Here is a 22,430-nt window from a genome sequence, read left to right on the forward strand (position 1 = left end):
TAGGTTTTAACACTTCACAGGTTATAGAAATGTCTTCAAACAATATTTTCAAAAATGAGAAGTATTATAATGAGAATTTGTATAAACTAACAACACCCGAATTCACAAAGGATGCTTGCTTAAGTGAAGCAGCAAATGCACAGCACAGCGTTGAATAGAGCTCTGTGGTTGGTTCGTGTGTGACCCTGTGCGTCCACGCACACTGTGAGACCTCATAGTAGTAATGTTTGTGAGTAATACGCGGTACAAACCCGGGCCTTCTAAACAGAGTAAAATGAATAGAAAGGCAAGTAGACCATAATATTCCTTAAATTAATTTAAAAAAGTTTAGCATAAGCTTATATTCTCACATGATTTTATCAATCTTTTTTTTCAACTCCCTTTACAGTCATACCTATTATAGTTGCCAAACGTTTAACATTTAACCGCCTCTGTGGTCTAGTGGTAAGATCACCTGCTTCAGACGCTGAGGTCCCGGGTTTGATTCCCAGTGGGGGCAGATTATTCTGTTCGGTTTGGTTGGTGGTAGGGATTGTTCTAAGTCCACCTGGCTAGCTACCACCATCTTACCTAAGTCTGTCGCCATAACAACAATGTTAACAGCATTGTTGTGTTCCGGCAGTTAGAGGTAAGATAGCCAGTTCCTCCGTGGTTGAGGATTCCGGGTGAAGCTCGCTTCCACCTTCGGCCTGATCATCACTTACCATCAGGTGAGATATAGGCCAAGAGCTTCCTCGTTGTGGATAAAAAAAACATTTTCCATATTTTCCAATACCACAATTACTGTAGTACAATAATTTCATTATAAACCTCCAGGCACGCATATAAAACCGTAATACGACTTGAACCGATTCACAAATACTTCTCAATTCATTGATTTTGAGTTTCACTGCAATAGCCCAGTCCTTGAACGGATATTGAATTTTCATAGCGTTCGTTTGTTATTGCAAGTTCGTTTTTATTTGTCGTACATTTAAAACGGTTGTTGACAGGAAATTAATGCACCGATTCAATTTGAATTAACGAACTGTAAGGTCGGGATTCAATCGTCATCGTTCGTCATTTCGGTCTATGGTGAACAAAGCATCCAGCCCCATTGACTTTTTTGACTGGAGCTTTATATCCCGGCTGTATGTAATGTCTCTAAAATATTTTTGATAATTTGAATTTGAAAAAGGCTCTTAATACTCAATTCTATATAGGCTCTACTTTATAGGCTTTAATTGAAACTAGTTTTTAACAAGTGATAGAGCATTTTTTGGTACATACGGATTTATTAATACTTTACATTTTATAATTTGATTAGGTAAAAGGAAGAGGTGCTCTACTGACCGTCAGAAACGAACTTGTGTGGCCTAAATCACAACATTTTAATTATTAATTAAACCAAATGTCAATAAAATCTAGCACTATTCTGTAAAAGATTTAATCTTATTTGCTTGTATCTTTATGTATTTGTGCGGATTAGTAAAGTAGTGAGAGGTAAATGACCTGGTACCTATTCAAATTATGTATCTCCATCTGAGCTTACCGAGGTGTCAGATAGCATTCGCTCCAATGTAATAACCAGACTTGCCAACTATCATCTAGTATTGCCAGATCCGTTTAGAAATGTCGGGACATAAAAACGCACAAAATTGGGATGAGAAAATCGGGATCTAGCCAATAAGAATATGCTTTGGTAATAATTAGAAACCGGGGGTATAATAATATACTAGACATTTAACACTGAAATGGTGATAAAACTGTAATGGTGTAAATTCTGTTCAAGTTAAAACCATGACGTGTCTATTCTGGCAATAAAGTTTGAAATAGAAAAGCGGGATTTTTGCGTCCCGCGCTTAATGTTGTCGGGACAAACCCTGAGAGCTGAAACGCGGGACATCCCGCAAAAAGCGGAACATCTGGCAACACTAACCCACACAGAATGTGAATGAAGCTATGTATTAAATCCAACCACATTCTCTCTAATGCAGGTATTCGAATTAACACCAATGCGAAACGTTATCGGGAAACCGTAAAGTTTTATAGTAAGCTGTAAAATTTTACTGCGTGCATCTACTTTTAATCTGAGCAAGCATTGTTTGAAGCACTCGCACGATTCGGCATTCTTTTGCTTCGTTAAAATATTGCCGCGTTCGTTGTCAATGCAATGAAATATGTTCGTTCGCCGTGGGACCCGCTGGTTTATTCTGGTAACAAATCTTGATACTTTTATGTTTGGATTATGACGTAATTGAGACAAAAAGTCGATAAATTGAAAATTAATTAGCTGAAAGTGACTCGTTTTTCCAATAATGCAAGTCCAAGTCTACATTGATGGACGGCTGTTGCTAAAATGACATGTCGCTATTTTTTGACAAGAAGTGTCATCATATTTTTACCATCTCATTTACCCCTGGGGCCATACACATCACGATGTGTGTAGCCAAGTATTCGCGTATACTTCGGTGATTTTTGTATATTCACTCCGCTGTTACCCGAATATTATTCCAATGTGTCTGGCCTAGGGGATAGAAACTTCCTTGACATAAAAATCACGATCATAATTAATGAGTTACTTTTTAACTTAATTACGAATAAATTTTAACGTATTTGTTTAAAACAGCCGCAGTTTTCCACTAGACTCGTTTCCCCGAATTCTCGTATACTCTATACGCCAAACTTTCGAAGCGGGGGAAACTTAGCGCGCATATTCTGTTAATAGGCAATCTATGTCTCGAGTTTAATACCTAATTTTGAACTCTGTTAATTATAAATCGTGTTTTGGATTTAACTTTATTAAAATCAACATGCCAATTACCTACTCGCCTTTTAAATAAATAAAAAATGTTTTTATTGCATTCAAATTAGACATGGATTTTTACAAATTAGATAGGTTAGATATTTTTCCCCAATAAAAAAAGTAACGTAGTGCGTCAAAAAAGTTTTTTGTTACAAAAATGTACATGGTTCTGAAGTGCTGCTGTAATATCTTCGGAATAAATACTTCGTTGACGGGTTTGGTTACGACTTTTAGTAAGTAATCCTGCAAATACCGTCGAAATGTTACACGCCGATATTTTATCATCCCCGCATTGTACAGCGTCACATCAAGCTAAATACCAGCATCTTGTGCAGTTGCAATACGTGTTATTTTGCAACAAAAACGTAAAATCTGATGTGGTTAACTGTACCAAAACAAATGTTGGTATATTGTCACCGGGCCAGGATAATCCCGGGCTTGCCTGTCACTCCTATCAAGCTGCAAACACACCGAAATTCCTGTACCAATGACTTGGTATTTTACCTCACCTATCTCGCTCTCGTACCTATTTTGCTATACGTGTGATAGAGACAGCGCGTGATCTGTGAGGTCGTTAGCCACGCTAAATTGTTTGAAACTATAACGGTTACGTTTTGTCATGAGGGTAATAAGCTATTAGTGATTTTAGTCGTTACCCGTAATGGCCAGTTTGAGGCAGTCAGTTTATTGGCGCCATTTTGCTGTAAAGCTAAGCTTGTCATTAAGAATACTGTACGAGTTCATTATGCGACTATGTTGTAGGAAATTGCGAAGAAATGCTAGTTTTGCAATTCCTATGGACGTAGTGTATGAACGAAATTACGTTTGAACAAACATCTCTAAAGAAAATATCGAAAAAAGTTACTAAAAAGAGTCCAATCTTTTCATATATTTTTTTCTGCAAACCCTCCTTGAAAATTTGTCTCTTGAAATATTTTTACAATAAAGTAAAAGTACCTCATAGCTCTCAAGACCTTTTTAAGCTTACCTTTTTACTGAACGTACTTTACTTATACAAATTTCATCCTGTAGGTACTTGAAGTGAAGATTACATAGGTATCTTAAATCTATGTGATCTTCAGTGTACAACTAAGCTAAGACGCAGACCACCGACTTTAAGTTGGCCGATAGTTGGGTCTGGCTGTTAATCAGTATAGAGATGTATGAAAGTGCGCACATTACACCGATTTGGTATCGGCCGATTCTTCATACAAATTAGAATCGGGCCCAACTATCGGCCAACTAAAAGTCGGTGGCCTAGTCTCATACATAACAGTCGAATATAGTTCTTGAGGCTTTAAAAACTAGTCGTGCAATATTCGACTAGTTACCTGGACCGTCTTAAGCTAGTTATGAAAAATTGCCAAGCCACGGCCACGTCCACGTTATTACATAATACATTTCGTCGAGATGCTCCTGGAATTGAGTTTCTGCCTGTTTAGCGATGTGATGGCACAAATTCAATGTACTAGTGAAGTATTTCGAGATGCTGGTAGCGTAGAGATGTAGAGGTTTTTTTTATGATAATATTATGAAGACTAGTTTTTAGTTTTTTCTCAATATTATGTTAGAAAAAAAATATTAGAAAATAAAAAGTAATTAAAAAGTAGAAAAAGAATTAGGTTAGGTAAGTATGACAAATTAATACCATGATTGATATTCTCGAAGTGTTGGTTCCAGCCTGCCAAATGGCTAGCTCAAGGAACGTACAAAATTTACCGGCACCAACTCTAAACATACAATCGTGATCAATAGAGGTTTTTAATAATGGTAATGGTTATTAAGTTCATACTATCACAATAATCCAAACTTTTTTTTAATCAAATGCGCAACTATCGTTCTCTTGCTACGAATGCAAGTTTTTCATGAAATTTCGCGCCAAAAGGCAAAGAAAATAAAACGTACTGTAACAAGTTCGTTGTTGCAATCCTGCAGCAATGATTCGATGACGCTGCATTGAGAGGAACACGGATTGCGTTCGAATTGGGCGTGTAAATGAAAAGCGCTTTCATGCGCTATGCACACGTGGCGACTTTAGATGAAGCTGCTGACAGCGTTTTGCAGGTGGTGTTTTTGGAGCATCAAAGCACACTATACAGTCAATGGCACCAGAATATACCTGTCTATTTTTTGTAAAGTGTAAAGCTCTTGAATTGAAATTGAATCTATATTAACGAGCAAAAGTATTGGAGTCACCTCGTTGAGCTTTGTTTCGAGCGATCTTATGAACTGAATGACTATGTTAGTATCTATGGTATCAATTTAAAGTTTGGAATAGTACCTTTAAAATGGTACCATTTTTATTATCTTCTATTAGTTATTTAGTTTTTAGAATCGTTCGAATCAAATAGGGTGATTCCATATTTTTGCTCGCGAGTGTATATGGAATTATACAGGGTGGAAACGATAAGTGATCTCACTCGATTATTTCTAAACTACACAAGATATCCAAAAACTGAATACTGATCCTAGAAGTGCTTCGCGAGCTCTATCCAACGGTACCAATAATAGGTTACAAAATAAGCTGGATCTATCTGAAAATTCAATGTTTCCAGACTCCATACATTTAGTAAAATCACATAATATTAAAAACTATACAAGATATCCAAAAACTGGTAACTGATTATAAAAGTGCTCTACGAGCTCTATCCAAAGGTACCAATAATAAGTTATAAAATAAACTGGATCTATCCGAAAATTCAATGTTTCCAGCGTCCATACATTTAGTACTGCCACAGTCATGGCACTCATGTCTTGATATTATTATAGCAATTAAAGCCTAAAACTAATGTTTTCCATGACTAATTTTAAATTAGAATGTAATTTACGAGTTAATTTTAAGGGTTTATTATTTAAAATAAAATAATAATAACGCTTCTAATATTGTGTGGCTGGCATAGTGGCATACATTTAGTATGGAGGCTGAAAACATTTAATTTTCGGATAGATCCAGTTAATTCTGTAACCTATTACTGATATCGTTTGAAAGAGCTCGTGAAGCACTTTCAGGATCAGTAATCAGTTTTTCGATATCTTGTATAGTTTAGAATTAATAGCGTGAGATCACTTATCGTTTCCACCCTGTATGCTTTAATAGCTTTTCTCATTTACGGCAACTTAGTGAGAAAAATTACTAAAATAATTCGATTTTTTTTCAAACTTTACATACGTCTGGTATGTCACACGACGGTCTAGTGTTGTGGGATCCCGCATGACCGGATCCCGCAAATCTGGATTAGAAATTGAAACGAGGTAAAGGCTGTTGTAGGCCACAAGTCAATACCTTAAAGCCGCCTCACCTGATATGATAAAAAAATCTAAAAACGGATCTTCAAAAAGCACTATTTTTAACGAACAAATTGTCCATAACAACTAACTTTTCAGCCATTATTGATTTGACTATGCAGCCAAAAAACAAAATACAACATATGATAGAAAAATAACAGTTTTTCCTAGATGAATATTTTGGTGTCATGTATGAAAAGTTTAACTATACATATTTATAGTTATGAATGAAACAAAAATGAGAGCCATTTAAATCCTATAAATTTTCGAGAAAATCGTGCAAAATCAATTCCACGATTTGGTTGAACTTAAAGAGCCTTCGCTTGATTACATATTAAATAAGTTACCCAAGTTCATTTTAAGCCCTGCGCTATCGGCCTCATAATCAACCAAATTAAATTCATCATAAATTTTAAGCATTAAAACTTTCATGTTTAAGTTAAAAATAGTCTCAGTGAGATCGTTAGAACTTAATTAAGATCTTGATTAAACGTTTCCGAGATGCGACGTGATAGATGATTATTGCTGTTGATGACTCCAGTTCCTACTTCACAGCATCTGGTGTCATGCTAATGCTAGATTACCATATATGTTACAGGAAATGTATGAAATCCGTCATTGTATACAATTCCTAGGAATTGTGTATAAGTCCTAAAATCACCCGGAAATGTGTGATGTAAATTATATTAGACACATTTCCTAGGAAATTTACACATTTCCTAAACAGCAATCGGAAATGTAATTAAGATTTCAATGAATACGCGTGGACATACGGTGCGAGGGGAGGATATTGCATCATCCGATTACGCGGGGTCTCTATCGAATCGTCAAATTGTTTGCACGCATAGTTGTCTATGGCACACAAATTTTAAGCCTAAAATTTTTTTACACAAAATTATTTTTATTACGCCACTTTTTTTTCCGAAACTGAAATGTGTATGTGTAAGGTCGCAAGTCTAACCTAACCTAACCTAACCGAGACTTTGTTATCCAGCTACAGAAGTATTAAAACCTTTATGCCAATAAGTTTAATAAAAGAGATATCATAAGTGCCACTTGTGGTCTAAACTGAATAAATACTTTTGATTTTGATTTTGATTTTAGATGTTAAAATTAGGGATTTCCAATACTTCAGCGTAATATGCGTGATGCCGAAAGAAAGGATGCCATTAGGCAAATAGTTTTTTCGGCCAAAGTATAATAGTGCGAAAACAACTGTCAGGCTAAACAATAATAATTCTGAGTTAAAAGTACCTATCGGCCAATGTGGTTTGGCTAAATTATATTTTAGGCGTACCGAGGGGCACCAGATCACGCGGCCCCCGCTTGTGCCGCTTAGTTTTATACATTTCCTAATACAATATTGGTATTCTATAAAATTCCTAGGAAAAGTATACATTTCCTAGGATATGTGCGTATTAAAAAATCTCTGAAGCAATATTTTATACATTTCCTAAATAGCTTCGGAATTGTATACATTTCCTAGGAATAGTATAAAATTCCTAGAATTCATACATTTCCTGTAACATATATACGATGCAAAGTTGAGTTACTGGATGCCAGTATAATTGCACCTTCGTATGTTGAATTTTTAAACGGGGTGTATTTATCAAACGCTTTGGCGACTAGTACCAAATACGAGTGAGTAACTAGTTACATTAGTGCATAGTTAATTATTCAGGATGATAAAATTAAGGCAAGTAGGCTTTACTAAAGCACTTTTACACGTCCCAGTATTAACCCTACCACTGCTTCAGGACAATAAATGGGCCAGTGCTGAGAAGAAGTATCGCAAGAAACTCTGTCACTATTTTCAGCCAAGTACTTAGTTTACACAGTTACTAAAGTTGATGTGCGACTAGTTACCAAATATTCTGAGTAACTAGTTACATAAGTAATGAAATTATTGAGAATGCCACTTAACAAAATTAATATAAATATTGAATAAACAATTATGAAACATGCCAACTAGTTTTCTAACAATTGAATAGTGCATGGTTTATGAATAGTTGTGTTATTTAAACAAAGGACATGATTTAAAATGGTCTCGCATTGATGAATGCTGAATTTTGAAGCTCTATTGTTGTGTGACACGCTCTCTGCCATTATATGACATTATGAACTGTGTGCTTACCATGAGTTTACGTTAGGTGAGCTCGCTAGCGAATACGTCAAAAAATTCTATGAAGATTTTATTTCTTGAAAGTAGCCGCTAGGGGCGCTGCACAATATGTCATATATTTAAATGTCATTTTTTTACGCAGTCGCTAGCGAGCACACCTAACGTAAACTCATGGTAAGCACACTGGTCTAAGTAATTATTCGTATATTCCGTGATTTGTACGCATTAATTCAAAGCCGAATTAACGTTCTATTTTTAAATCCATTTAACCAATTAAGCAATTGTAATTGTACTTTTGACTTTAGAAAGTTTCCCCTCTACGTCAATTAAGGTCGGAGTTGACCAACCAAATAAAATATTATTATTAAAAAATATTCTTACATCTGCTTGAGAATCGATGTTAAAGTAGAATGTAATCTGTATTCTTAAATGTAAACCTAAAATATTTATAATACTTAATAATAAAAGTTTACTATCATATTTACTTAGAATGTTGCCTAATTGTAAACTAACGTCTACACACACGAATCCAATATTTCAGAACAAGTCAGCCCTGACAATATAAAGGCGAGTTTACAACCGCGCAATAGCACCGGCTCATGCAAATATCTCCATCTCGGCCACACCTGGTCCGGTCTTATTGAAGTTATAAGTTGTGCAAACTGCTGGCGGGGCTTCGCGTCTCTATCATTGAATATTTAGTTCCGATGTTCCGTCCCTTTGCTGGTCGGCGAATTTCTTAGTTTGATTTGTTCGAATTTTGAAAGTTTCGATTTTCGGATATTGTTATTGGTTTTTTTTATAAAAATGGCCAGTGTCATGCCGGAATTCGATTTGAGTTCTGCGTTTGATTTATATTCGAATGTTGTTATTGTTTTTTTTCCAATATGGCTTGTATAAAAGTGGCCAGTGCCATGTCAAAATTCGATTGAGTTCTGCGTTTACTTATATTGTTCGTTAGATCGTTTCAGCCAAATGACGTCCACTGCTGGACAAAGGGCTAGCCCAGGGATGTCTTTTATGCTTCAACTTACATATTTTTACGTTTGAAGAAATATAAACTACATTAGCCAATAACTACCAAAATGTATGATGCAAATCAAATAACCATGGTCCAGAAGCTTCTATACGTGAACCGGGCAATCTCTGTAATTTGGCAAAGAATGTTTGCCACGCTTCGGATACCTACCACATCAAAATGCGAACAGTTATTTTGATGTGGTTTCCACTACGTTATGGACATCTGTGCGATATTTTGTGAACGTACGGCTTTCGAATGCGCATTCCTATTCCGTTCGAATAAAACCTCTACATTTGATTTCACTGCGCCATTTTATTATTACATCGCATCTATGTAATAAAAGTTATTACATTTAGACTAACCTTTTGTGTATTTAGACATAACCAACTAATTACTTAGATGAAATGTAATTACTTGTTTTAAAATGGCACAGTGAATATTAGCATGGTCGAAGATCATGCTGACTTCGAGTTTCCTTGATTTCAGGTCGAACAATACCAGTGACACTGGCGTCAAATATAAAAAATGTGTTTGATCGAGAATAAGACCTGTGTGTATCGTGAAGTCGGAAGAACGCACCAGTGTAGTGTTTCTTTACAAAGTTGAGAAGACACCAACGCCATAGAACAATGGAATATGGTTGAACACATGTCCCTAACGAACTGTGCTTCCCAACTTGCTCGCGCAGTGAAAACGCCTAAATAAAACAAAAACAAAACTAAACGCTAACTTTCCTATAAATAAATAAATCAAATTATTGTAAATAAATAGTTAAATTTAATTAAAAATCCTCGTCGCTGTCGTCTACGTGTTTTTAAAAGTTTTTGAAAATTTAAAGCATCGAAGCGGTTGTCGTATTTTTGTGATAATCTTTTAAGCTAATGTTAAGTGGCAAAAAACTGGGTTGTGATGTGTATAGTCTGTAAGTTGTATCGTAAGTAGTGGTGGTTGGATGCGCGGGCGGCCGCGCGGTGATGGGGCAGCGAGCGGTGCGTTGTCACGTGGTTTTTGGCGCAGGCGCGGCGCGGCGCCGGTAAGATGCGAGAGAGCCGCCGCGCGCTCCTACGCACCGCACTGATGATCGCCTGCATCCTGTTCCTCAACTCGCACGTCGACGCCTCCGGTGAGTGATCGCCCTTATTTTGCACGCAGCTAGACTGTCATTTGTTCCTGCGGCTCGGCTGTCACGTGTTTTTACACTGATTGCGCTGCCCCGAGATTGATCGTCATTCGTTTTACATACTCGACTTGAGCCTCGCGGCGGCGCGATCGTTAGTCATTTGTTTTACGGTGACAGACAAGTCGCAGTCGTTTGTTGAATACTTGAGACTTTGTGGTTTGCGTTAGTGACGTCACTAGAATTACAATGAAAGCTGTTAACGACCTAAAATTTCATGTCAATCATTTTACGCTCATAATCTATACAACTGAAATAGATTTGTAGGGCTAAAAAGTAGAGTTTAAACTAAATTTGAATAAAATAGTTAACCCACGTAGCTCGAACCACACTAAGTCAACAAAGATATCAAATACCCGTCAAGTATAATGAGCAGAGTGGTTCACAAGACGCAAACAGTAACTCCGTCATAGCGAGCTACATTGTTAGTTCGCCGAATTAGTCTGCTATTTACCGACTAGACGAGATAGTTAATTGGGTGGCTTCTAACAGATAGTTTGCGATTATATTTGCAACTGTTGATTTTTAACCACTTGGGTTTTCCTAGTTCCTGCTCCTAAAACAAGATGAAATAAAATGTTAGCTATCCGGTAATGGATTATATCAATTGACAATTTACAGCTTCGATAAAAATCATAATTGTTTAAATTAAATTAAGAAACTTTCACGCATTTTTTTCGTCAGCCACTATCAATGTTATCAAATCTTTTTCTGACAATTATTTACTCGACAAATGACAGTCTAGTTACAATTATACAATATTTAATAGTTAAGTTACATGTGTAAGGGAAAATGTGAAAAAACGAACTGACGAAATTACAGCATTTCGTGTTAATTATTAGGTAAAAACATATCTGTCACAACTACTAATTAGATTTGAGTAATAATATGTTTGAAAATCACCTACTTCTTGGCGTCGTGTGAACAAAATTATTACTTTTAAGTAAGCGCCATCGTTACCTATATTTTACAGAATTAGGAAAGCATTTTTTTATTTTCAGATGAACTTTATTACTTCTCTTTGTATAGTAGAGTCACTTTAAGTCCAACAAACTAAGAACTACTTAGAAATATGACGATTAAGAATTCTGTCTATCTATAGTAGCAGCCTTTGGGGTTCGTTTTTGAACATAGGCCTCCTCTAGGCTAAAGAACATCCTAAGAATGTAAGAATGTATTTTCCGCAAATAGTCTTTGAAATATATCTAAATATTACTTTATCCATACCTTTGCTTTGGGATACAAATGTGATCCTTTTAAAAGCAGCGCATAAACCTGTATCACTATCGTAAATTTTTCTACTTTTCCAATGGTCAATAAAAATACATTAGAGCTGGGAAATTTTCACATTATCACACATTTTTGACCACCATTTCTATATTGTTTATATTAACTCGTAGACACATTTACAAAATACATATGTAGGTCAACATTTATTGGGCAAATGAAGTTATTACCTATTAACGAACACCGACAGTTATGTATTGTGGACGTGACAAAATACTTTCAGAATGTTCCCCTAATTTTGTATAACAACCGTAAGAACAACACTTTGGTTGGGTGAATGTGGGTCAATGCTCCGTTTCGCCAAAAAATCGTTAAATAACCATCTAGCAGCTGGCACTGAAGTTTTATCGATGGAGTTTCAACTCGATTTTAAATCGATTGGAAATCATAAACAAGCGCTGATCGATACTTTGCTGGAATGTGGAAAGATTTTTAGGATCTGTTGAATGAGGTTCATTACTGATTATACTCAATAATTTTTGTTCGATAAAGCGTTTTTGACGTTGATTTGCGAATAAGTTCAGACGGTCGGGCGTGCGTAAGAATATACGCTATTCTTATGTGCATCGAAGAGTCTAAATTATTTCATAGGACCATTTATATGGTTGAGTGTTATGGTTATTAAGTGTAGTTTCCTTGCAGAAAAAGGGATAAAATCAGGCGCCCATCCAGTTTGCTTATGAAACTAATTGAAGTTTAACTGGAGAAAAAAACTACCCACCTCATTATTCTAAGGGATAGATAATTAAATCCCATCGAAAAGGAAGAATGTGCCTTCGCTCATTCTTGCCGGAATAACTGGGAAAGTCACCAGAACAACCCGTCCCCGAAGAGTTTTAAAAAGTTTGTTTTCTAATTGGACCCGGACGGAGCAGTCGGTTTTTCCCGGGATTCCTGTGAAACGATAACGGAACTTCTTGTTCGGCTTAGATGTATTGAGTTATTATTTGTCGAGTAACTTTACTTGGACAGACAAACCACAGGTAAACACTGGCATTCTATAGTCCGTGTCTAAACAATCAACTGTAAAAGTTTATTTTGCTTTGAAATTAATAAGTCAACTGAGTTGGGTAAATAGTGGCGTCACTTATTACTTATTTTGCTACACAAAATCTATGGGAGTCTCACGTTTTTACAAATCATAAAAACTTCAATTGATTGGTGGAGTTAAAAATGTAGCCATTGTATATTGGCGACGACTTTATGTAGGACTTTAACGTTTCAGTAAGCGCTCTATGGTTGATTCTTCAACTGCCAGTTCAGTATTTGCGTTGCATACAAATGAATGAATAACATGTGTTAAATAATTTGCTTTTATCACCAAAACATTTTCACTCAAATATTAGTTAAGTAATTATCTATTGTTTCGTCAAATGAATTGTACACATTTGTGATTAAATAACAAACTCGACTGATCGTTTTCGATTCTATGAAGCGCTTTTGTGTTACGTTTCGACGAATGATTATCAGAATAAAATAATATAGTCATTTACGGGAATATTACGTTGGTACAGATAAAATGGATGTAACGAAATTTTATGGCTACATTTTAGTTGAAATGCACCTGAAACGCTATGAAACGAAGCTGAAACTCAACTCAAACTTAAGCATAGATTTGAAACTGACTACCAGATAACAGGTAAATAAACATAATTACGTTAAAATACAGACGTATTAAACATAATTAAGACATACGAGTAACTATAGGTCCTTTTCTCTTTTTTTTCCATGTCTTTTTTCAATTACTAGTCATATTCAACTTAATTATTAGTCACAGAAAAATAAACTAGACTTACTATTTTTTAGTAGTTATTAGTACTTATTAGTACTCTCATAATGACAGGCTAGACTTTCTTGTAAGTACTTAAATCGTTACATATTTATAACTCGTCAAATAGTCTAGACATAACGTAGACTTAATAACAAGTATGAAGTAAGCTTTTAAAACTTGATGGAGCTTAATTGTCGCTGTCATTAAAATATTACATAATTCTTTTTTTAATTACCCAAGGAGCATAATCTTACTTCGTTTCAGCCAAATGACGTCAATTGCCGAACAAAGGCTTCCCCTTATCTAATACTAGCTTTCCGCCCGCGGCTTCGCCCGCGTGGAATTTTGTCTGTCACAGAAAAACTTTATCACGCGCATCCCTGTTTCAAAAACCGGGATAAAAACTGTCATATGTACTTTCCCGGGACTCAAACTATCTCTATGCCAAATGGCAATGCCAGATTTTGTATGGAAGGTGGCGTCTTTTTTTTTTCGCGCGGCCATCGACCAAACTTTGTTTTTTGATTACAAAATAGTGTAATAAACCAAACTTACTATGGCATGTATACCTCTAAACTCAGTCTGAACTGAGTTACGAGCATTAGAAGTTTAATGATTTTCATACTAGATTTGCTTTTTGCGCGCAAGTTTTGTAAGAAATTGTAACAAAATATTGCGCAATTTTTTTATTGCGCTGATTCTGCTGCATACTGATGTCTGGAGCCTTTAATGGATGGTATTCTTTGTTTACACATACAATGTCATTATTTTGTTGCAATTTCTTACAAAACTTGCGCGCAAACAGCAAATCTAGTATGAAAATCATCAAACTTCTGATGCTCGTAACTCAGTTCAGACTGAGTTTAGAGGTATACATGTCATAGTAAGTTTGGTTTATTACACTATTTTGTAATCAAAAAACTAGGTTTGGTCGAAGGCCGCGCGAAAAAAAAAAGACGCCAATTTCCGGCATTGTCTTTTCATCAAAATCGGTTTAGTGGTTTAGGCGTGAAAGCAGGACAGACAGACAGACAGAGTTACTTTCGCATTTATAATATTAGTATAGATTAGTTACTTTTATTGAACTACACACGAACAAAGTCGCGAGCAAAACCTAGTCTTTCTTTAAAAATGTTTGTTATCTGTTCTGATTCCATCTGCCCCGTTTCCAAAAGTCGTTAAAATATGACAAACCGTCCACATTCCAACTGCTTTTCTTCATATAATAACGGTTCCCTTGAATTTACTAAGCGAAATTAACATATTTTCTGTTACCCAATTTCTGCTTATGTTAGGAAGGAAGGGTTTAAATAGTGGTTCCATATGAATACTCTCATATTCAGTCATTAGCATAGAGAATGGTTCCTAAATGTGTGGCGCCCCTGGTGGGTGATAAGCCAGATTGGGGGGCAGCGCTTTCTCAATAAGTTAACTTGACTTTGGGAAGTGCTTGCTTATTCACTGCACGTTAGTGGCTGCAATGGAAGTTATAAATGAAATAATAAGTTAGATAATGTTAAGTTTTTAATAGCCTAGTAAGCTTACTTTGTAGTATCGGTTGATGAATTCGTCCTCCTTTGAAATGTGGGATTTATAGATCAATAAACACTCTTATAGATTCAGTTAAATATCGCAAGTAATATTTTGAACTGTCTTTATTTTGTGAAATAAATAAATTAAATTGTACTGCTCGTATAATAACGAACATTTTGCGAAATTACAATCTGAATATTGAAATACGTAAAATTGTTTCATATTAGTATTGAGAAAAGATAAACATTAAGTTGTTTTAATGTAATACGCCTTATTTGCAAAGACTGCAGCGTAAGGCACGTCATTGCCCAGCCCTCATTAACCTTTAACCGACGAGGTGCGGTCTCACAGACCGCTCCGGTTTTTGAAATTTCTGGATTGCAATGTTCTACTTACTTCCGTGTCCCGAGCGTCTCAGTACCTTCGAGTTTAGTTGCCCAAACGCCATTACAGGTAGTGGTTACATCGACGAGGGCAGTTTTAATAAGATAATTCGATTTAAAGTTCAACAGCGGTCTGTGGGACCGCACGTCGCAGACTACGTGACATTTTTGTACCATACTGAAACTGGCGTTTTTGTTTTAGACGACAAATTTTTCGTAAAAATGATGGATCCTGGGCCACCACAACCTAGGAAAAGACATTTCCTAATGATATATTGATATTTGAACATAATATTATGTAAAAGATGGTAGTCTGTAAAAAAATACCGCGAAACGGGTGGTAAAGCAAACAGTGACATGTATTCTAGGCTCTGACATGCCAAATCAGCCTGATGTCATTGCACCAGCTGCAAAAAAGACGTACATTTTAGTCCATCTAAATTGAAAACGAAATTATCTTACAGGTGTTACCTATGCATTCCGAAAATGCTTGGCATGCAGTAAAAAAAATGACCTGATTTTGCCTGATGTTTACCCTACGTCAATTTTTTTTTTGTGCATGTAATGTACGTGTCATTTATTTTTATTTTATTCATTATGTTCACTATATTTAGGAAGGAGTATAGTTTTTCTTGCTTTGATTAAAATTTACAAGTTATATAGGTATTATTGAGCTCTAGTGTAATTTCAATGAAATTAAGGGTCAAAAAAGTTTTAGCCATATTTAAACAAAAAATATACATTGATTCCTCGCAAATTATACGTATGTTTATTTGTATTACTGTAATGTTCTCAAAAAATATAAAACCAATATACTTTTATACAAAAAAATATTACTTTTTGAGTAAACAGTATAGCGGTCCCACAGACCGCACGTCGCAGACGGCGTGACAAAAAAATCACGTCGTCGGTTAAAGGTTAAAGTTACGAGTATTTCCTGCGATGCTATCAGTGGGCGCTCGTTAAAAAGGTTGGGAACCTCTGCCCAGAGCTAGGGGTACATTAACATAAAACTGAGAGGAAAAATCGTATGTGCCGGGTTTGCCGCGCCCGCATAATTACGTCGGTATCACTGGTTCATTAAAATGGGCACAGAACGGTTTCGCTGTTTGATACAAACACACGAATTATAGGATCAGTAGGTAAACTCCTGATTTATGATGGCTTGTGGGAAATTTGACATGAAAACAGTTTGAAATTATCAATTTTTTGGACCCGATGGAGTCTTGAAACCTGCTTACGTAACGAAACACACACGTTCTATTGATTTTCTTTGTTATAGTACTTTAATAAAGCCATGTTTTCAAATTTATTTTATGTCGTCCACCTACAAGGTGGGCCGATGACCTCATAAATGTAGGAAGGCGCTGGATGCAGGCCGCTACTAACCGGTCACTATGGAAATCATTAGGGAAGGTCTATGTTTGGCAGTGGACGTCCTATGGCTGAAATGACGACGACGATGATGATGATGTAGGTAAAATCTTATCGAGGATAAGTATAACGTTTCAGGGACTTAGTGCCATTGGTAGACATAAAGATGATTGAGATGAAATGTTACAATCACCCATATCCTGGTTTCCACTAAGCAGCGGTATTTTATTATCGACTTGGATAGCCAATGCCTACTATACGATGTATTAAAAAAAGTTGACCTAGAACCCACTTGCGTTTGGTGTTTGCTCTCCTTTGAATCACACAAATATGTATTTTAATCTAAAAACACCCTTGCCTACTTCTAAAAGCAGTCACGAACACTGAACATAACCTACGACATTTTGTGCGTGTGAATGTAGCTCCATAAAGCCTACGAGCGTTTCATAGCTTGTAACACGCGTGAGAGCTTTAACAAATCCAATATTATCATTTTCACTTACACCATTTCTTTTACAAATACAATCAACACCAGTTACAAATTATTCTTAAACCTAAATAGTAGAGATGTTTTCAACCCTATTTACGAAACTAACCACCCATCCGACTTAATGTTACACACATGTCCAAGTTTCAACACGTCGGGCCAGAAAACCCGCGGATATTAGACTCACTTATTGTTGTTTTACTTCTTAAATTGTTATAATGCTAGCATTACTGGCACGCGGCGTTACATTTGCATAAGTGGGCGGGCCGGCTGCGTCAGCTATAAAACGAGGGGCATCAGACTTATGAACGCAATTAATGTACCCAAATGATACAACCACGCTCGCCCACTTCACTTAATCACGGTTATTCCAACCCTTCCACAACCACCCGTTTCTTGGCCGCACACTGCCCACAGCATTAATTCTCGATTAAGAATTTTATTACGATCGTAAAAAGAAAAAACGGTTTATGCCTGCACATATTGGAATAAAAAAATCCATATTAGTCTTTACGGCACCCCGAGAAATATATTACAGACGTGACTATCCGTCGCTTCGGATCGATTCGGAAAAAAATTACACCGACAGGCGTCGGCTTTGATTTGCATTTTAATATGCACAAGGGGATAGCGGAGAACGAGGCTGTCATATTGTGTAGATCGATGCGAGGTAGACCGGGAAACAATCGACGTAGTCGCATCCGAGGCGACGTATTCAGGCCGAGAATACAGGCCATTCTGTGCCATCAATTAAAGCAAACAAGATGGCGTAACGAGTAACAGAAGGCCGAGATCTCGACTTACGAAGGACCAGCTTGCTTGTGGACCGCTTTTGTGGAGTCAAAATAACCGCGACGTAACTAGATCTAAACTATTGGTTTGGGCTGAACTTCCAACCTATAACAATTTCAAATACCTACCTACTTAAGAAGAACTAGAAACTGAATATCGTAATAATTTCATGCAGGTGGTATTCAAATTTATTTATTAACTTTCATGAATACCTTTACAAAGATTTCACCAAACCACCACGTCGGGCGCCAAGTTAAATACTTGGCGCCTAACACGGCGGTTTGCTAATAAAAACTTGTTCATGTTGTGGCGTGCTAATCTAACAATTGTATTAAAATTTACGATGCTTAAGCAATTTTAAGGCAAGTTCTTCGTACCTAATTGAAGATGTTTTCTTTAATTGGTGATATTAAAATACATTCAGGATTACAGACATGTAATAATGGAATAAAAATGTACCTATACGAAGAAATTTCTTTCCGTATGTGCGTTTAATTACGCTAGTGGCCTATTGTTTGTTATTTGTACTCGTCCAAACATCATCGTCGCTAGACACTCGGTAGTGCACATATTGACGTAATCGAGGCATTGTTGACAGTCGGTGTGCACATAACGACAGGACGCCTGCGGCTTTAATAACAGATGGCGGATAAAAGTCGTTACTGGCGACTAACGCCCGTATACACAAACATTACTATGAGGTCTCACAGTGCGCATGGACGCACAGGTTCAGCGCTGTGCGTTCGGTTTGCTGCTTCACGTAAGCAAGCATCGTTTGTGAATACGGGTGTAAGTTTCGACCGCGGTGTCGCTCGCCTTATGAAGTGTTATTGTGGGTTCGGATGGGTCATTCATTTCAATAATGATATTGACATGACAGATTGCTACTACACATCTCAATGTAGGATTATAGCAAAGACAGTGGTAAGTATGTGGTACCAATTTGTAAGTACTTAGCTAAGAGCAATGCACTGAATATAAGTTTTTTCACGATCATACAAGTTATGTATGTGGAAATACAATGACTTTAAAATATGTACTTGACATAGGATACATAATATAATAGACAAAATTATTGACTGTTTATTATAATACTATTTATCTACACATGGCCAACAGTGTTAACCGTTTTTGCTCTCGCTCTCATCAAATAGTGATTCTTTGCGATAGAACGAGACGACATGACCGGCAATGGGCAGTCAACACTATTGCCGATAGTACTTTACAGGAAATATAAGCTGGAACGGCTCTTATTAGGTGGCTTGTTATGTCAGTTTTTGTAAAAGTACATAATAGGTACATACAAAATATCTTATTCCAATATCAAAACACGAAAAATATATATTTTCCTTGTGCCAGTATTCTATTACAACTATCATTATCTCGGCATAACGTCTCTACACATTAAACACCAAACGTCCGGGTGGCGCGAACAAATCGCACAACTTCAGGGTTGCCATATTTTTTACAGATTTTTCAAATTATTTAAATGAATACCTGCACTTTTTTTAATGTTTGTCAGTACAGAGATCAAGCAATTATGAATTTATTATGTGAAGTGCTTTAAACCTTGTCAGTTTCAGATGTTATATCTGCTTAATAATTTAGGTCTAGAATGCCTTTGTCCTAAATTCAAAAGGACTGATTGAATTAATTTTGCGATAACCTTTCCCATAGCAATAACAATGTGATTTAATGTCAATTTATATGTAAGTTTAATTTTAATTAGGAAACAGAAACTCTATCTAAATAAAAAAAATCGCAAAAAAGAGTCTTTTTTTACAAATATAGAGTGTATGATGTTTTTTTAGATTACACTGAAAGAGCTATCAAAACCAGAAATCATAAAACTAAATTGTATTTTATTTATAATTTAATGCGTCAAGCTATTCCAAAATAACAGCAACCTTTATTAAAATGGCGGCACATTTTATTTAATAACTGGCAACCCTGGCCAGAGCAAACGACGCCACGTGTCTCGCTCGGAGGACATAATCTAAATGCTAATATATCTGCGTCAGTACTAGGGATTGCAAATATTCGATAGATTTCTATTTCGAATATTCGAATATTTTTTCAGTGATATTCGAATATTATTCGAATATTCGAATACTTAAAAAAAAATAAAAAGTACTTAAATTATCAATATTTTATTGCTGGTTTTATTGCTTTAGGAACTATATTTTAACTATTTAAGAATATAGTTATTAAAACAGTTATAAAATTGTCATCATCATCATAATTTCAGCCATAGGACGTCCACTTCTGAACATAGGCCTCTCCCAATGACTTCCACAATGACTGGTTGGCAGCGGTCTGTATCCAGCGCCTTCCCGCTACCTATATGAGGTATTCGGTCCACCTTTGTGGGTGGACGTCTCACGCTGCGCTTTTTGGTACGTGGCCTCCACTCCAGAACCTTGCTGCCCCATCGGCCATCATTTCAGCGTACTATGTGATCTGCCCATTGCCATTTCAGCTTGCTAATCCGTCGGGCTATGTCAGCGACTTTGGTTCGTTTACGGATCTCCTCATAAATTTCTGATTTTGTCTTGTAAAGAAACACTGACCATAGCCCTCCCCATAGCACGCTGTGCACTTTTGAACTTATTTATAAGCCCTATTGTAAGAGGCCACGTTTCCGAGCCGTGTGCCATCACTGGTCGAGGAAACTCACACTGATTGAAGAATTTCGTCTTTAGGCACTGAGGTATTTTGGACGAAAAGATGTTGTATAGTTTCCCGAACACTGCCCAGCCGAGTTGGATTCGACGATTTACCTTTTTCTCGAAATTTAATCTACCTAGCCGAATCGTTTGTCAGAGGAAGACATACTTGTCAACAGTCTCGAGAATCGAGCTCCAAACGAAACATGGACGTTGGACCTAAGCTTCGTTTTGTCCACGTACATCCGAAGGCCTGCCTGTTGAGAGACTCGATTTAGGTCTTCGAGCATTGTGCCGAGGTCTTCAAGCGATTCTGCCATGGCCACAATATCGTCAGCAAACCGAAGCTGAGTGATGTATTCGCTATTGAAAGGTTATTATGCCTAATCCTTTCCATTCAAGGAGCTTGAAAGCGTCTTCCAATGCAGCGGTCAACGGTTTCGGAGATATAACATCTCTCTGCCTCACGCCTCGCTGCAGAGGAATCGCCCTCGTGCTCTGCTCCTATACTCGGCTCGACATGGTAGCGTTTTTGTACAGGCATTTCAGCATCTCGATATACCGATAGTCAATACGGCACCGCTGAAGAGACTGCAGCACTGCCTAAGTATCGATCGAATCAAATGCCTTCTCATAGTCCAAAAAAAGCATCACCACGCTTCTATCCCATGCCTCTGGCGTTATTCCTTAGAGTAAGAGGGGATGAGTTTCGGTGTTCCACTCGCGTTCAGAAGCTCTCAGGTTATTCCGTCATCACCCGGTGCCTTGTTGTTCTTTAGCTGTTTGAGAGCCTTCCTAATCTCGTATAGGCTGATATACGGGATGTCTTTGGTATAGTGTCGCGTTAACCTAGCACTTGCATCTGTTGCTGAGTTATTAACAGGTTTGGAGGTATTAGCTGTCCATAAATCTTTTCGATCTCACCCAGAACCTCGGCTTTTGTTGACATTACCGTCCGCCGTCTTCAGCATCGTTAGCTGACTTTGCTCAATAAAGTTGTCTCTTTCAGGTAATTTGGAACCTTGGTTTCGCAAGACAACTTAGTGTTCACCAATGAAGTCGGAAGCATCAATGACTAGTTCTTTTAGTTGGTGATATGTATTTGATGCCTCCGACCACATTTGCAAACACTAAGTTGTCTTCATTCTATCTTTTCTGTTTATTTTTGTAATATTCGAATATTCGAATACATGTTAATTTACTATTCGAATATTAAATTTGGAATCTAAATTCGAATATTCGAATATTCGAATATTCGAATATTCGATTGCAACCTCTAGTCAGTACCCGGTGACGATACGCCGGGACTTTGACGATCCATTTGCGGGATTCAGCTTCTGTTTCGGATTTTTTCGCGTTCGAATTCCAAATAATTGTTGCGTTTTAGTTGTTTTTTGTTTATTGAATTTAAAAATCGAATGCTGTTTTGTTTTTTATTGGATGCGTAGGTTTATTATCTTTATGAACTCTTTTTTGAGGTGTGGTTAGAGAGGCCTTTTTAAATTCTGTTAGCTGCCAGTGCGTAATTTAACGCTTAGGAATTTGTATTTGAGCTTTGATTTTTAGAAGCATTCTTTTTCCGATCCTTAGAAAATCCAAATCCGCCCAGAATAGTCGCCTTTTCGGAGTAGGATATTTGGAGAATTGATAGAAATTGTGAAAATAAAAATAATTTGAGCATTTCTTAGCTCCCAACCCAACCCTTATTAGCCAAATTAAAATACCACCGAGCTCGTATTATTGAAAT

At 36.7% G+C, this 22,430-nt stretch overlaps 1 protein-coding gene across 2 annotated transcripts in view; it reads left to right on the plus strand.

Annotated features, from left to right (window-relative positions):
* Positions 1 to 22,430, plus strand: part of LOC135077441 (tyrosine-protein phosphatase Lar) — a 538,711-nt gene that overhangs the window by 241,894 nt on the left and 274,387 nt on the right. For both annotated transcript variants that reach the window (XM_063971980.1, XM_063971981.1), the window contains exon 3: positions 10,231 to 10,336. In XM_063971980.1, coding sequence (XP_063828050.1) covers positions 10,231 to 10,336 — 106 coding nt within the window. The remainder of the gene's footprint in view (positions 1 to 10,230; positions 10,337 to 22,430) is intronic.

Source organism: Ostrinia nubilalis, chromosome 13 (assembly GCF_963855985.1).
Source record: "Ostrinia nubilalis chromosome 13, ilOstNubi1.1, whole genome shotgun sequence".
NCBI lineage: Eukaryota > Metazoa > Arthropoda > Insecta > Lepidoptera > Crambidae > Ostrinia > Ostrinia nubilalis.